At 41.0% G+C, this 17,154-nt stretch overlaps 1 protein-coding gene across 7 annotated transcripts in view; it reads right to left on the minus strand.

Moving 5' to 3' along the window:
• Window positions 1–847: 847 nt before the first annotated feature.
• ECHDC1 (ethylmalonyl-CoA decarboxylase 1) overlaps window positions 848–17,154 on the minus strand; it is a 42,121-nt gene continuing 25,814 nt past the window's right edge. For all 7 annotated transcript variants that reach the window (XM_038131880.1, XM_038131878.1, XM_038131876.1 and 4 more), the window contains one exon: window positions 848–3,328. In XM_038131880.1, the coding sequence (XP_037987808.1) occupies window positions 2,923–3,328 (406 nt within the window). In that variant the 3' untranslated portion in view covers window positions 848–2,922. The remainder of the gene's footprint in view (window positions 3,329–17,154) is intronic.

Here is a 17,154-nt window from a genome sequence, read left to right on the forward strand (position 1 = left end):
TACAAAAGCTGGCATGCTATTTAATTAGGAGACTGGGACTATCAATTTTGATGTTTCTAATTTATTTTGTGCATTTAGTGCTTGCTTGTTTTTAAATGATTTCATAAGGGAAAAAAAAAACCCTGAGATGAAGCTTGACATCTTTAATAGCTGTAAAGAAAATACAAACATTTCTCAACTGCTGGTTAAAGATATTTGTCACTTTAAGATGATAAGAAAGCGTTCTGTTAAATATAGCATTTAGCTTTCAAATGGGTAAAATGGGATTCCATTTCATCTCAGTCTGGAACTTTCATCCTAGCACGCATGGTAATTTAGCTGGGCTGTTTTTTTTTATGAAGAGCTCTACTTACTCTTAGAACAAAATAAACCAGAGAATATGGCATAAGACTACTCACAAAATCCTTGATCACAACCTGTAATGATCTTCAGAATGACCTGTACCTATGGTTGGTATATTTATGATACCAGCAAAATGGGTTTCCATAACCCTCTTTGAAACTGTGTCTTTTGAATGTCTCTTGGTGTGTAATAGTTAATTATTTGTCCTGTTTTCTTAGAAGCAAACACTGGCCTTTGATACAAATCAGAGAAAGTGGTTGGGGAAATACATTTGCTGAAATGAGAATTAAGCTCATTGTCTATAAATCAAAATGGAAAGAGATCCCCCAGAGGTGTACTTACCATTCACTAACTGCACAGATCTGGTTCAAAATGTGAAAGAAACCAGATTCTGCCTTTGTCCTACAATTTCTTCCCTCTCAAATTTCTATAACCCAGTACACAGAATACACTTAAGGAGCCTAATACACCAAAGAAAAAAGATTCAAGCGTCTTACTCAGTAAGTAATTTTCACATCAATTTAAAAAACAATAACAGTATTAGTAATGGCACATTCATTCTTACTAAAGGCAAAGACATAATCAGTTGCCCTTTAAAACACAGGGGTTTTTTTGACTCACAACAACATTATGTGCTATTGCTTCAAAAAGCTGGATGAGTATGGACTGGAGTGTGCCTTGAAGGTTCAATCCTTCATGAGTCTTGAGAAACTTCATGAAAAGTAGAACAGCTTCACTACTAAACAGTCAAGTGCTGCCTGATTATAAAGCATTTGCTGCCTGACTAAAGCATTTGCTCTTCTGAAGTAACAGTTTTGAAGTTCTTTAGGGCATGGGAAAGAATCCAGCTACAGGAATAACTGCTGGGCTACTAGATAAAAAGGAGCTGGGGGGAGAAATGCATAAACAAAACACTACTCTCTTCCCCATGTTCTCATTCCTGTCTCTTCTCTAACCTGAAAGGAAAAATTGAACTTTATTTTTGGGGAAGAGAGACTTGAAATCTTCCTCCATTAGTGCTTCAGATATTAAGGCAAAGGTGCAAGATCGACAGGGTGGAGGCAAGTTCCTTATCTTCTCTGAGATGCCAACTCAAAACACATCCCTTTCCTCAGCATTTCTTTTGGTTACTTCAGGCTATATTCATTGCTGTGAAAACCACACAGTAAAACATCCTCAGCAGATCACAGAATCTGCTTGAAACTTGCAGAATCTTAACAGGCAATCCAGTCCTAATGCCCAACATTGTTGTCCCCAAGTCCTCAAACACATGTAGTTACCTCACTGTCTAAAACTCAGGACTCCTGCCCCACTAGAAATGGATTTCCATCCAAGATACTGCCTTATTTTCTTAAGGGAGCTTGTTCCACAATCTTGAGCTAGTTCTGCCTGGTCAGAGCAAGAAGGCATGTCAGTGGCACAGAGCCCAGAGCTTCCTTCTTTACAAGCTCCCACAGAGTACTTGGGTCCTTGGCTCAGATCTCAGTCTCTGCTGGATCTAGAGACAAGTGCATCCTAACCAACAGTGCAGGAAACCCTCAGTCACAGATATGTCTGTATGGTTTTGCTCTCACAGATGTTTATTTTTAAAGCAGGCACTCTGTGTCAGTTTCTAATTTCTAAAGGGAAAACTTTCCCCACTCAGTCATCCAATTACTTGCATGGTCACTGGCATGAAGGGGTGACTGAGTTCCAAACCTTCTAGTCAGCCCAAATATACCCCACCATTAAAAATGCTTTGAAGAAAGACATAGACATATCCACTCACATCTTATCAGAATGCTGAAGTACTCACATCACCCAGTCACCTAAGACAAACTTTTTAGGGGCATGATACATTATAGCCTTCCAAGATTTCAAACAGATTCTGTGTAAAGAACTAGGCCAGCAGCTTTGCACAGGTACAGGATATGGGAATGTGCAGATGCCTGTGTGGGTAGTTGATTCCTTGAGCAGTGAGAAGACACCAAAATACATTTAAAGGCCTGAATCAGTGATAGTGACTGAGTGCTAGAAGCTTCTCAGTAACTCAAAGCTTCTCCTGTAATAGCACCATTAAAATTGAAGGATATTTTCTCAGCAATTGCACAAAGAACTAACTAGAATGAAAAAATAAAAGCTATCCTCCCACTAGTAATCATCTTTTCCTAGCTGCTTAAAGACACTGGTCTCATGTTGGGGAACTCATATTTTGCAGCTTTAGATGCACCTGTTCTACAAATGAATAAACCTCATATTTTTCAAGTAATTAATTTCCATACTAGTTAAAAAAAAACAAAGCAAAACACCAAATAAAATAATCTTCAGCCTCATTCCAAACGAATTATAGTTCTATTTTCAGCACAGTATTTACCTTTACATAGTAATTTCACTAATCTCGATTCAGTGGGTGATTAGGACAGTAGAGAATCTGCCTGGGATTTCTCTGTGGTTGCACACCAAATATGCCTGCCTGACCTAAATGGCAGGAATGTTAATACCATTTTAAATGGACAAGTCCTTAAGTGATTCAGCTTAACGTCTGCTTTACTGAAAGCTTTGTTTGCAAAAAAGTCAAGCCTATTTCTTATGCATAAACCATCATTTATGTTTTGGTCTTCTAACCAATGCCTGCAAATTGGCAGGCCCACCCCATACAGTTCCGAAAATGTCCTTCTCTGTCCTTAGGGCAGCTTCTAGTGGGAGCTCTCTTCCTGCTGTCACCACCTTTTTCACAGCCCGAATGACAGCGGCTGGACCCTCTGTGTACTGACTCAGCCAGGCCTGGGCCTGTGCCAGCGCTCTGGTTCCATCCGAGGATGGCAGCGTCTCCTCGGAGAGCCCCATGCCCAGCGCTCTCTCGGGGTCCACCCGCGCAGCCCCGCCCAGCAGCTGCAGGGCTGCCCCGCTGCCCACGATCCGCACCAGCCGCGCACCTCCTCCCCAGCCTGGCACCAGGCCCATGTGCTTGTGGACAAACCGAATTTCACTTCCAGGCGTCATCAACCTGTCAATGAAGAACACACAGAGGTCAATCCATGCATTGACTTTTGTTTTCAGCTCGATGGCCCTTAATTTTCTGTTTTCTCCTCCCCTCTGCTTCCAAAGGTGGATACAACTTGACAGCGTGCTCATTACAGCTGGAGCCGGAGTAACTCAATTTTTACATCACATGGTGCCATAACTGCAGCTTTTGGCCCTTCTCAAAATTAGATACATATGCTGCTACAAGTAAAGATTCTTAGTGCCCATACGGATCGATACATCTAGTCAGTTCTAAAAAGTGTTGAAAACAGAGCTGCAGACAGAGGACATGTTACATTTATTCACAGTGCGACACTGGCTTGCTAATTCATTTATAAACCAAACGGGTATTGGGTAAAACACAAGCAAACTAACGTACAAAACATTTCTCAAGAGGATGGATGTGGTCTTAGTACTGATCTGAACTGGGGAGGTTCTGTCAGCACCGTGGTGATTACACCATGGGTGGGGCTTTTTGGTTCTGCATTTTAGAGATCCATGTGAGTTTGTTTTCTAATTGCTCATTACAGAAAGGGAAATCAGGATGGATGCTCAACTTATGGCTCACAATGCACTAGAATGCACTAGAATTGCTTTCTATTTATGTCTGTAACGTGTAATAGCATTGCTTCCCTCTACAAGGTAAGTAATATTCCCCTTTCCAAAGATATCACATCTTCCTTTTCTATGCTTCTTTTCTACAGCTTCTCACCTCCTTTACTTAAGAACTCATCTTAGGGCTCATTAAGCTATCTCCCTAGAGGAGCTCTGCTGCAGCAGATTGTTCTGTCTTCACACAGTGGTCACACTGAGACACGTTAGGTTAGTGGAAAAAACCTCTAGAAATAGAAACACAGAAAAGATGTACAGAAACAGATCAGTGCTTGCTCTTTCTCAAAGTGATGTTCAGCAGTGTGGTTGCTTGCTGCTGATTGTAAGGCAAAGAATAGGAATTACACTTGTGAAGTAGATTAGCTTCTACTTCAAGCACTAATTGGCTTTTTGAAGACAAATCTTGTAATACTGAGGTCTACACACAAGTCTGTTTCCTAACCATGCAGTTTTTGATAGGAAAATACTGAGGTGAGCAGCTTTGAAAGGGGAAAGAAAAGGAAAATCTTTAAAAATGCAACTACTTCTAGGAACACACTGTTCTCACATCTGCTTAGTTATTGTTAATTGTACGTTTGCTTGGTTGCCTTATTCTTAACCAGAGCACCAAGAGCATTCACACCACACTGTACAGCATCAGAATTGAAGAGCTTACCCTTTATCCCAGATCCAGCACAATGCACAAAAGCAACAGCTGACGGGCCAGATTGCATGAAAGCCTTTTTGTAGAGATAGCAGGGGAAGGTTGTGACAAAAGGAAGAAAGCAGAGTATTGCAGGGGAGGAAAGGCTTTAAGCTAACATTATCAAGTGCTTCCAGACCCAGCAAATCCCAGGGAGCTCAGGTCTCTTCTCTCAAAAGAATGATTTTGCAAGTATTCCAGAACTCCTTTACTGGCTCAGCTTACTCTGCAATTTGCTCACATCCAGTGTCTCACTGGAAAAGTTCTAATGAAAACATTGTTAAGGGTTTAATTCTAGCTGTGCTGAGCGATGTGAGGCACTAGAAAAGAAAAGGTCATAGGCAGCTGGGCATCTGATGCTAGACAACCTGTAGGCAGTCTCACAGGACAGCCACCACAGGTCAGGGAGGCCAAGTTGTCCTTGTATATTGAATCTGAGATTGTTTCAGACAACATTTAGTATGTCAGAAGGACTCTTGTTTCCCTGCAGAGTCTTCACCCCCCTCAGAGAAAACGGAACCAAACACAATGAAAGTAAAGTAAACCACTGACAACTTAACTCACAGAGAGACTCTGAGGCTGCAGCTTCCAGAACCTCACTGGGATTCACCTCTTCCCACAAGGCTCCTTTGAACAAGCTCCACAGAAAATACCGAGATAAGTGGTAGTCAGTGGAAGGTGTAACTGTAGTATTGGACGGCCTTCAGGCTTATGAAAGGTATTTTTGTTTTCTCAGATTTTCAACTACAAATCCTCTCCTGAAGTAACACCATTCCTTACAGAAACCACCCATCACACTCTCTATTAGATTTATCACTCACTTGCAGTCCCCATACCCCAGGAAGCAATGGAGACCTGAGCTCATGTCTGAAGAGGCAGAAGCGGCTGCCAAGCCAGCCTGGGATCAGCCTCTGAACGCCACCAGCTGCAGCCTCGCATACATATTTCCCCTTTTATTGTATGAAAGGAATTGAGTCTACCTTCTGAGACATGACAGATCTGATCTCCCATTAAAAGAATTTATGTAAGAAAAGCACATCAAGCATTACTTAACATAACGAGGCAGACATGAAAAAGCTGGAGAGACCAAAGCACGATTGCTGAGCTGCTTATACCTCATTCAACTAGTACTGGCCCTTCCTGAGACAGAGTAGTAGATGAATACAAAATTGACCCTGATTTCAACAGTATGCCTGTTTTTGTCTTTCATGTTGAAGGAATTAAAATCTGGGTCCCCTCTATCACAGGGGAAGGTCACATTGCTAGACTCCTACACATATGCCTTCCCTGCCCTAATAAAGAAAATCTGTTGCATGACAGTGCTGAAAAAAAAAATATTTATTCAATGTAATTAATGTACAAAGTGACAGAAGACCTTACAGTAAGCAAGGGAACATCCTTCAGAAATGTAAAGGGTAGCAAAATCTTCACTATTTAAATTGGAAATAAGAGGTTAAGGTAATATAAGCCCCAAAGTGCAGCTGAAACCTTCTTTGAGAACCTTTTATTTCCATGTAACAAACACTACAACCCCCCTAGGAAGAAAGTACAGTCACCATGGGCCACATCCAATTTTGTGTTAGTCATCTAAAGCAAACGAGCTACAGCAAATGTTGCTGCTGTACATTTTAAAATGTTCTCAGCTGCACTAAATGTTACAAATCCTCCCCCTTTGATCTGAGGATTCCTCCGTTCTGTGACATCTCATCGCACCCACAAACAACTGACTGTCACATTGCATCTCATCACATCATTGGCAATGCACGTGAGAAGAAACCTTGCTTGTCATCAACACTGCAGACTAACAAATCCCACCCTTATAAAGGTACACTTGCTCCCCAAAGGCAGCACTTGCTGTGAGCTAAGAGCTATGCTTTCCTTTGCTGAAGTATTTCCCAGCTACTTGAAGCCAGAGCATATACAATAAAATCTGAAAATGCAAACAAAAATATACTTCCTCAATTTTTCATACCTGTTTATTATAAATACTAATGTTACTGAGCTTTTCCAATGGGTATAATCAGTTCCTTGGCACAACTAAGATCATACTAAGATCTGTGCTGGTGCTTACCTCATCATTTCCTGGACTTCAAGGTTTGAGTTATATTCAGCATTTTGACAAGGCAAAGGTATTAGTCAAGTTTACTAGGGAGGGATACCCCCCTCTATTTCATGCTTTTTAAAAGCTCTCACAACTATGCTTTTGAAAGCCACCTAAAACATTATATGTGTTGTCAGCAACCTGAATTTTGCTCCCCTTCCCTGCTTGACCCCCAGTGTCACATAAGGACACAGCTCCTGACTTCCCATCCTCCCCTTTTAGCTGGCGTGGACCGGCAATCCATGGAGGGAGGCAGCTGGCATCACGCAGTGCTGCAGCACCTGGTCCCCAGCTATGGCTGTGCCCTGACATGGCACCAGAACTGCAGGAGATGACTTTTATCTCTCCCACAAACACTTTGGCATCCTGCTCTCAAACCACCAATATAAATAAAAAACAGAGCTTATGTCTTTGGGTCACAGTGAGTTCCTTCACCAAATCTGCTACATTCTTCCATAAATTTCAGTAATGCCTATCTGCAAGGTGATTGAACCAACACAAAGTGGAAACTTCTCCAAAAACAAGAGTCAAAGGCCTTGGGGTACAATTAAAAGACATCCATGATTTTAGGATGCTCTAGAGCAAGAGTTACAGAAATAATAATAAATCTTCAAGTAGAACCACATATTTTGCAAAACATAGATGCAGGACACCCACACAGATAAACAGCAATGTATATGGTCAGCCACAGACCCACTTTGGCATAGGGAGATGGGAAGTGGGGGTTATGGTCAGTTCATCAAGTGCTGTTTCTGACACTGCTCAGGGAAAGGAGTCCTTCCTCTGCTCCAGTGTGGGGCCCCTCACACAGACAGCTCTCTGCAAACTTCTCCAGTGTGATTCACTCTTCCACAGGATGCGGTTCTTCAAGAGCAGCCTGGTTCAGTGTGGGTCCACAAGTCCTACCAGAAAACCTGCTCCAGCATGGGCTCCTCTCTCCACCAGTGTACAGGTCCCTGCAGGACTCTACTCCTCTGTGAGCATGAGCCTCTCACAGGTTCACAGCCCTCTCTTAGGGATTCACCTGCTCTGGTGTGGATCTTCACCAGGGGCTGCAGGTAGAGCTTTGCATCCCCATGGTCCTCCATAGGCTACAGAGGCACAGCTGCCTCACCATGTTCTGCAGGGAAATCTCAGCTCTGGCACATGAAGCACCTCCTTCCCTCTTCCTCCTCCTCCTGCACTGACAGGAGGTGTCAGGCGTCAGACAGGTTGGTGTATGCAGGGCAGTTCCTGTGACATGTTCTCACCCTGCTCCTCTCTGGCCACCATTACAACTGTGCAGTAACTTTTTCTCTCCTTTTCAGCTATGCTATCACAAAGGCATTATTATCATCCCTGTTTGGCTCAGTCCTGGCCAGCAGTATGTCCATCTTGGAGCCAGCTGGCATCGGCTCTACCCAACATGGGGTAAGCTTCTGGCAGCTTCTCACAGAAGTTGTTACCTACAGCTACCCCTGTAGCCCCGCCACTACCAAAACTTGGCCGTACAAACCCAAAATACCACCCAAACCACAGGCACAACTATTGCAGGCACAGGAAAAGAGAGCTATTAAAGAAAAAAAGGAAACTACCAGGAAAATGGTAACAGAAGGAAGGTTATGAAGAGTCAAACACTTGTTTTAACCAGCAAAGAACAGAAGAACAAAGTTGATGTACAATGCTGCCACGCTCTTTGCACAACATGTATGCCTTTCTAATACACTCATCAATATGGCATCAGCTTAATTAACTCTTCTTAAATTAAGTAACAGCAGTGTTATGCTGACACATGGCCAAAATTGCTTTTTAAAATACACACTGCTGGGGAGTGCAAATTCAAGAGTTTGTTGAGAGGTCAGGTATGACATTATCTGCAGATGGTGTTTATCACGCAAATTGAACTTCCTTTGCCAAGTGGACATGAAAATTTAATGATCGTGCTGGCAAGTGGACAAAAGCTCATGTGTAACTGGTTTAGGACTTTGTAACTCTTTTTGGTGAGTGCTACCAGGACAATTCCACAACAGCAGCAGCTCTCACATGCATACTGGACCTTAAGTGAGCAAGAAAGCCAGTCCATTGTCCACTTCTTCACCGTTTTCCAGTTGCACCTTCTCAACACTAAAAATACAATCCCTGTCCCACCACTTCACAAGCAAACTACACCTCATAATCTCACTCAATTGTCCTCAGGGGGCACAGGCACAGCAGACCCCAGTATTGATGGTGGGTTCCTGAAGCAAGTGGATGGGATTCAGGCAGCAGTTACACAGGTACTATCTGTAATCTGACCTCACTTCTCTTGCTGAGGCACACAAAATCCAGCAAAAATAAAGTGCTGCTCTTACATACAAAGTGCTGCTGAACATATGCAGTGATGGTATGTTTTCAGTCAACTAAACTGTTACAATACATTAAAACAAAGCAAGAGACAGTTGTGATTGTTGAATTTGTAGAATCAGAGCAAGAACTAAATTACCTGCTCTTTTATCTGTACAGCAAAAGCCTTGGTTTTGGATTAAACAGAAGTCCTTTATTTCAGGTTGGTTCAGTGCACCACATAAATCAAGTAATCTTTTCTAGGCTGCATTTTAAGCTTCTTAAATAGGAAAAAAAAAGCAGCATTAAAGTGAATGTCTGAAATGCAATAAACATTTGGATAAGGCAGAAATGGGCAGTCAGATGTGAAAGCAATTCCATAAGAGAGAAACATCACCTTTGCTGCAAATGCACCCAGAAAATTCTGTAGCTTCAGTTCCTTGGCTCATGGAGGGATACTAAGGGATCATGCCACAGGCAAGTGGCAGCTCTGAAAGCTGGACCATAAGGAGCAATTAACTGGGACTGCAAATGCTGTCAGCCTGAGGTTTGGGCAAAGATAATCACAAAGATAAGCAGTCAAGCACTGTGGAAGTTCACATTACTTTAAATAGTTCATGTAGCACATACCAAGGGGTTTGGAATCCTCCAAGCTCACTGCATTCTCCCAGTTTTCTTTAGCTTGGCATTTGGATTTGCAAGGTTTAACTTGTACCTGGTTCTCAACCCACCTCTGGTATCTGTATTTCAAATCTCAGAGTCAGAAAGATACACCAGATATCATGCACCTTCCCATTTAATATGATTTATACCTGCTCTCCCCACCATGGAAAGACAGATATTAAAGCATGTGTAAGAAACTACAGAACTTCCTTAGCAATAAGATGCAAATTCTTCAGGCATTATATATGAATGCTCCTTGGCAATTGTTGCAAAACTAATCCCTACCTTCTCCAGAATGTTTAACAACAGAAGTAATTCCTGAGTACAACACTGAAAACACAATCTGAATATGAACTACTGCCTTGATATTGTCACAAAGCCACAGAAAGCCTGAAATTACGGAAGGTAAGGCTGCAGTCTGTGCCTGCAGAGACCTGACCTGGAAACCTAAACACCAAAAAGTTAATTACATGACAACATTGTGTTCTGGTAGTGACATCTTGTCTTCTGTAAGCCTTGTTCAATATTCCAATACACAAGCCTTCCACAGTTATTACAAAAACTCATCTTAAAACAACAAATGCAGGAACCAGTCATTTTTGCAGCAGAAATAAATTCTGAAGCAGCAAGGTACTGTGGGAAGAATATGCTGCAGAAGAAACATGCAGTACTACACTAAAATAATTTAGCCAGTCAGCAAAGTTGCTGATTAGCAGCTTCCAGTCCTTACTTCAATTTTCATGACAGATGTTTTTAGAATTAGACCCTTAAGAATAAGACAGCCTCCTCCAAAAAGCAAGCTGGGACCAAATGATCCCTCTCTGCCTATCCAGTGAGAGCGTCTGGCAGCCTCTTTATCACTACATCATCAAATAATTACCTAGATACTCTGTAAAAGGATTATCTACACAAAATGGCTACAGATTTTTCTGAAAGTCACCTTACTACACCCTCTATTACCAAAAAACCCCACCCTAGTTCTCTAAAAACGTTACCAAGTGGATTAATCCTGAGAAGAGTTGATAATAATTTCACTTATCTTTCAATCTCACTTGATTAATTAGATAGGCTTTAAAGAACCAAAAAGACACAGATTAAACATTAAATCAATAACTCCTTGCTAATTCTATTTAGCAGATTTTTGAACTGGAGCAATGCACCGAATATTGGCAAGCCATAACAGTTACATGCTTTCCCAAGGCAGCTTGCTAGTATTAATTCCCTCTGCATCTCTCCCATATCTTCTTTCTCACTAAGAGCTTCTCATGTTCCTGCCCTATGCAGAGAAATAATAAGGCAATTAGATATTGCAGCAGTTGCTACTTCAGACCCATGACAGCAGGAAGTGAGACTTCCAAAGTGAAAATACTGTATAACCAATGAAAGTAAGGATTTGTATTTCATGCTTCTGGTGATGGTCTAGGCAGACCACTATGGCATCATAAAAGCAAACCCTCCCAAATGTTTACTCTTTCTGAAAATCCTTTAGTCACAGATATTCACTTCACAGATGACGAAATGGTAACTACTAAAGAACATAAAAATGAAGACAAAATAGTTTAAAGATAGTCTGGGGGAACAGCATGCCTTGTGCTTATCTTAGATACAGTTGCTAAAAGATGCTCTGCAATGCCAAGTTTCAATAGGCTAAAAGAAGACTGTGCACATTAATACTCTTTCCTGTTTATCAGCTTTAATCCATAACCTCTTCTACAAGAAACAATCGAAAGAAGTAGGTCCAGCTACTATTCAGTGATTTAAAAACACTCCACCAAAATCACAAAACAGTATACCTTCTTTATTTGAGGTTTACATAAATGAAAATGATCCCCAAGAAGCAAAACAAAAAAATCCTATCAAGCCTCCCAAGCACAGAGTGTTCTAGGCACACTCTAAATTGCAGTGTCAAAGGAGTAGGCTTGATGCCATCCTAAGAAATTTCACTAACACAAAAGCTTGCTTTTCTCACAGCTCTTCTCAAATTGCTTTACAGAGACTATATGGACTTTTATTTATAGTTACTGAATTATTCTGGAACACTCTTAGTGCATCCATTTACCCCCAAATACTAAGAATCAAACTTTACATTTAGTAGCCAGAAAAATCTCTCATGTCTCCCTAGCACACATTGCCTTTACCCCCTACCTTTGTTATTCTCCAGTCAGACTTTCCAACTCTAAGGACCAGGGTAAAAATCAGATCAAGTAAATAGACTCCTAATTACAGAAGTACTTTTTTTAAATAAGAGTTAACATTCTTCTGAGTTGTCTGGGAAACCTGAGGACACTTCCCAGAGGGGAGCAAGGGGACCTAAACAATGAGAATTTCACTCTTCAAAGGAGGCCTTAAAACAGCAATTTTTAATGTGACTCTATCATGCTTTCTCACATCACCCAGAGTCAAATGAAATGAAGAAGAACGAATGACAAAGTCACACTTCCATCTATAAGCCCAAACCATTTGGCTGATGCTAAAGTTCTGAGGAGTCCTGAATCTAAAAAATATGTAGCAACAGTAAGGGTTAGAGGAAGAGATGGAACACTGGGACATCAGTGCAGAAACTGCTAAATGGATATAAGTCATTTTAAGAGGAATGTGGTCTCTAGGAATAAACAGAAACTTAAAGTGTGGATAACCACCACCTATTGCCCAAATATTGGGATATTCAATGTAAGAGGAGCCTCCAAAATCAACAAAGTCAACTCAAAAAGGCTGCAAGATTACCAATTCTAAAGGAAGCCATTCCAGGGAAGAAGCACAAAAATAACACTGTTACTAGAAAAAGATCCCTTGGATAACCATAATTAAACAATAATAGGCAGACACAGAGAACTGCATGTCCCCCAAAAAAGAGCATCTCATCAGTAGCAAAGTCTGCACTGAGAAAAATCAAGAAAAGGCCTAATCAGCAGCACGAAGGAGCTCAGAAAGGCAGCAGAGAAGACCCTCTGGGAGAGTGCCCAGGCAAGACCCAGATTAAAACTGGTCTAGACATGATTGCGTAAGAACAACCAGAGAAGTAAAATAGGGTCTATCTCTTAAACACATCCCTGATCTAAGGAGAGGGGCTAAAAAAGGGCCAGAAAGATCATTAGTTCGAGAGCAGGATAATAAAAAGAATGAAACGCAGGGAAAGACTGCTGCTAATACTCTGCAAGGCGAGTAGCACGGGCTCAATCAAGACAAGGTAGGTAAGGTCCCCCTAAAGTCTCCTGCAGGTGATGTCTGCTGTCACTCTGGCCACCATCCACACAGACTTTCAATCTCACTCTGGACCAGATCTCCCAGGAGTCAGTTACAGATGGAGGCTCACACAGCAGAACTTGATTAGGGAGTTTCAATCAAATTTTTTACCTCAGGCTTGACACTTTCTCACCCATGGCTTCACAGAAGCCAGAGAGAAAAAAGCATGCTATGAAAAGCTACATTTCTTCTAAAAGGGATAAATGAAGCTGAGTATTGGAAATTGCAGAAAGACGTTTTCTGCAGCAGGAATGAAAAATTGAATTAGACGGCAGATCACAAGGCAAGAAATAAGGGCCCAAAAAAAGCGTGACTGATTAAACCTCCACTAGCAGTATTGAAAGAAGTAAGATGAGCCTTTTTATTTTGTTTTCCCCTTCCCAGTAATTTTTCAATAAACTGACAGGAAAGAAAATTATTTGGCCAAACCACAAGGTGAATGTGCCCCATTTTCTAGGATGATACTTCTTTAGGCCCCCATGCAATGCCCACAGGCTCTATCCCCACCACAGTGCTGGGGGTGGGCAGCAACATGCAGGAGGACTTGGTGGAGATGGGAATAGGGCTGGCCAGAGGGCTCATGCAGCCAGGCCATGAATGCTGCACACACACATTGGGTGGCCCCTTCTCAATCGGCAATGTGACACAAAAGCTGTGTGAGCCAAACATCAATCCCTCATTCCACCTTCTGCCTAAGCATCCAAGTCAGCTGAGTAGTTTCAGAAAACAGCAGAAAAAGTAAATTAAAAGGTCTTTCTTAGGCAGGAGAGACAAACCTTTACAATTACACAGATAGCAATAAAGACTGCCCTGTCCACAGGTGCTGCCTTGGACCAGTTTAACATCCACTGTGTGCACACTGGCAAGGAGCAGCATGGTTTTACAAAGGCTTATTGAACACACACAGGGCTCAGATCACAATTTAAGAACACATAGAACCAAGAGAATAAAGCAGACAGTTATACTGGGGAGCTCTAATTCCCCTGAAGTGTGCAGTATAAACTCTAAAAATGGCATGAATCACCCAGAGCCGCAAAGCTGGACCGCTATCCCATCATTCAAGATGCAGTGCCTGGATCCTCCTTACTAGCTGCAGGTGTACAACAGCAATCCATGGGCTCCTGCCCTATTTCTCCTCCTCCGCTAATGAACAATATCTTATTAACACTCTCTGCTTCTAATTCCCAGTTATGACTATATTTGAATTACCCTGGTGTCAATGGGTCCTTCCTTCCTAGAAAAGAAACTAGAGCTATTTGGATTCTGTTCAAGCAAACATTTTCAACAACAGATTTGCCTTTTAGACTAAGGCAAAAATTTCTGTCAGGAAAGATGCAGTGAGATTTTACCAGATTCTCTGATGAAAAACACCACCTGGAGGCTAAGGTGATTGATTATAAATTTTTAGTCAAATTTAAATGATAGTATTCCTCTAGAAATAAAAAAAAAAAGTACAGTGGAGCTTTTTTTCAAAGAGGTAATATTATTTTTTAAATTACGTGCACACTTTCATGCAGCATATGTAAACCATGTTTATAACTTTGGCTTCCCACATCTTTATTTTCATCATGTATGTTTAACAAAACCATAGAATGCAGAACAAAATTCTCCCAGACCAAATTCAAGAGCCTCTTAAGGCAGGAACATTTCAGTCACATTTTCTGCACATCTCTACAGCTGATACACAAAGGGGAGGAGGGGCTTCCCAACAGCAGCTGAGCTTGGCATCTAAAATATCAAAAACACAAGGATCACCTCAGTTGCCTGAATTCAACTGACTGGAAAGGAACAGCATTTCTTGACATCAGTCGTGAGAGTTGAAATATTCAAGCTGTTCCAATACTTTATGATGGATTTGATGTATCAGGTTTCTGCAACTCACAGCACTAAAGAACTTAAAATACAACATAGCATCACACTAACAACCCTTCACAAGACACAGGGTAACAAGACACGCTTAGAAATTCAGCTGTCTCTGCACGCAGTGCTACCAATGCAGCATTTGCACTTCCTACACAATTTCTGACTAAAGCAAAGAAAGATCATATACTTAGTTGAAATCACTGGTGATTCAATTATAATGGAATGTTGCCACTTTGTCAGGCAACATACCATGTTAATTTCAAACAAAAAAATACTGACTGTCGTGGTTTGGTTTTTTTTTAAACTATCTCAGTGACTGTGACTTAAGTTTTCCAGATACGATATATGTCTTCAGAGATTTTTTTGGGAGGGAGGGGAAGAACACAATGATATAACTCAAAAAGGCATAAATGAGATAATTTAACATTAAAATTCTACGTTGAAGAAGTAACTTGCTGCTTCTCCTCTTTACTTTTTAATATAGAATATTAATTATACTGATGGGGATCTCAAACCAACTTCACATCACTGATGTCACCAGAAGTATAATTTCTGCTGCTATCTTTTTATTTACAATCATTATTGTCTCTTTCACACAGATGCAAATCCATACTAATTTAAATTGTTGGGGTTTCCTCAGTCTATATATTTGCTTTTTGTTTATGAATATGAATCATCAGAACACAAAATAGGGCTGGAATATAACACCTAGTAACTGACCATGGATACAGCAGAAGTTCTTATACACACAACTTTAAGCACAATAGGAATCTATTTAAAATAGAATTTACTATTTGATTTATTCTTACCGAGACTGCCAAGTCACAACAGAGTAATTAATTTCTTACTGACTACAGGATCCAGGAAAGAGGAAGTGAAGCCACCAAGGTTAACAAGTTCTAACAGTTTACAGACTTGTTTCACACAATTTTGCATAAATCTGGAAGGAGGAGGAACACAGAGGTCCAGCCTCCAGGGCTCCATATCTTCACTAAGACCTTGGGTTGCTTTGGATCAGAGACAAAAATAAAACCGGAGGCTAAAGAGGAAGACTGGAAATTGCAATTTGAAGGCAATGTTTACAGTGAAAGTAGGTTGAGATCCACACAACACCTGCTTACACCCAGGGAAATGGAGTTATTTCGGGAACATTGGTCATTTCAATGAACAGTAACCCTAATGTGGATGATTACCCTTCAGAGATCTACAACGTTAACTATACTGCTATTTGGAGTGATACAGAGAGGAAGAGCTCTTTCCATAGTCCTTCAATAGCACATGACAGGGCTGAAATACAAAAGAGCTGACAGGGACTCAGGAAGACATTCTCTGGAAGCTGATCCATTGCAAAATTAGGCACTTGAAAGCTGGGGCTTCAAGAGAAACCGAGGTTATTTAACATCTCCCTAGATCCAAAAGGAGTAGATTGTATTCTCATCCTCTATGGTTCTTTGCCATTTCCTAGAGACTTAGCTCCTCCTTTACACTGGCTCCAGCCAATATTATATAACCTTACAAGTCACTTTAGTTAACTGTAAAAACAGAAAAAGCCCAGGCTTTCTGTTGCTTTTCAGTGAGATAATTGACTCATACAGGCATCCTCACTGGTGCTTGGCAAACGAGAGGTAAGAAGTGAGCTGAGAATATGCAACAGGGACACCCTCCTCCCATATCCAAGGATGCTGTTCAGGCACTCTGCGCTCATGAAGCCACAGCTCAGTATAACCTCACCTCAAAACCAACACACTGGAATATAGAAGTGCTTCTCACACTCTATATTATTCAATTTGTGGAGCTATCTGATAATAAATATATATATACATATTGACAAAAAATAGTAGTGAGAATCAGAAATGGTGCATCAAACTCAAACTCGTCAAATGCCAGTTTATCTTAACTGGGAATTAGTCACTTTGCAGATGAAAGCAGAATGGACAGTTCCAGTGCATTTGTACTCTTTTCCTCAAATTCTCTTTGAAACTTAAATTCTTCTATATGGTGGATTAACAGCTCAGTGTATCAGCAAGTATCAGAATGGGTCTGGACCTGTATTCTCTAAAATCTGCCTTATCTAAGTTTTCCGTTATCTGGACTATCTCTGTTCATTATTATCATGCAGCACATTTTATCAGCTGCAGACAGGATTGTTCAACAGAAAGGATGTAAGATTGCATGGTACGAGTGGTCTAAAACATAGACACATGCTGATAAGAAAAAATTCACTTACCCAGGAGAAGATGGTTTGGCCTCCCAAAAGCAAAAAAAAAAAAACAACTGCAAAACAAATTTTAAAACCTAGAATGCAGTAAATCCCTGCAAAAAGACAACTTCAGAAAGAAAGCAT

This window comes from Motacilla alba, chromosome 3 (genome assembly GCF_015832195.1).
Source record: "Motacilla alba alba isolate MOTALB_02 chromosome 3, Motacilla_alba_V1.0_pri, whole genome shotgun sequence".
Classification (NCBI taxonomy): domain Eukaryota; kingdom Metazoa; phylum Chordata; class Aves; order Passeriformes; family Motacillidae; genus Motacilla; species Motacilla alba.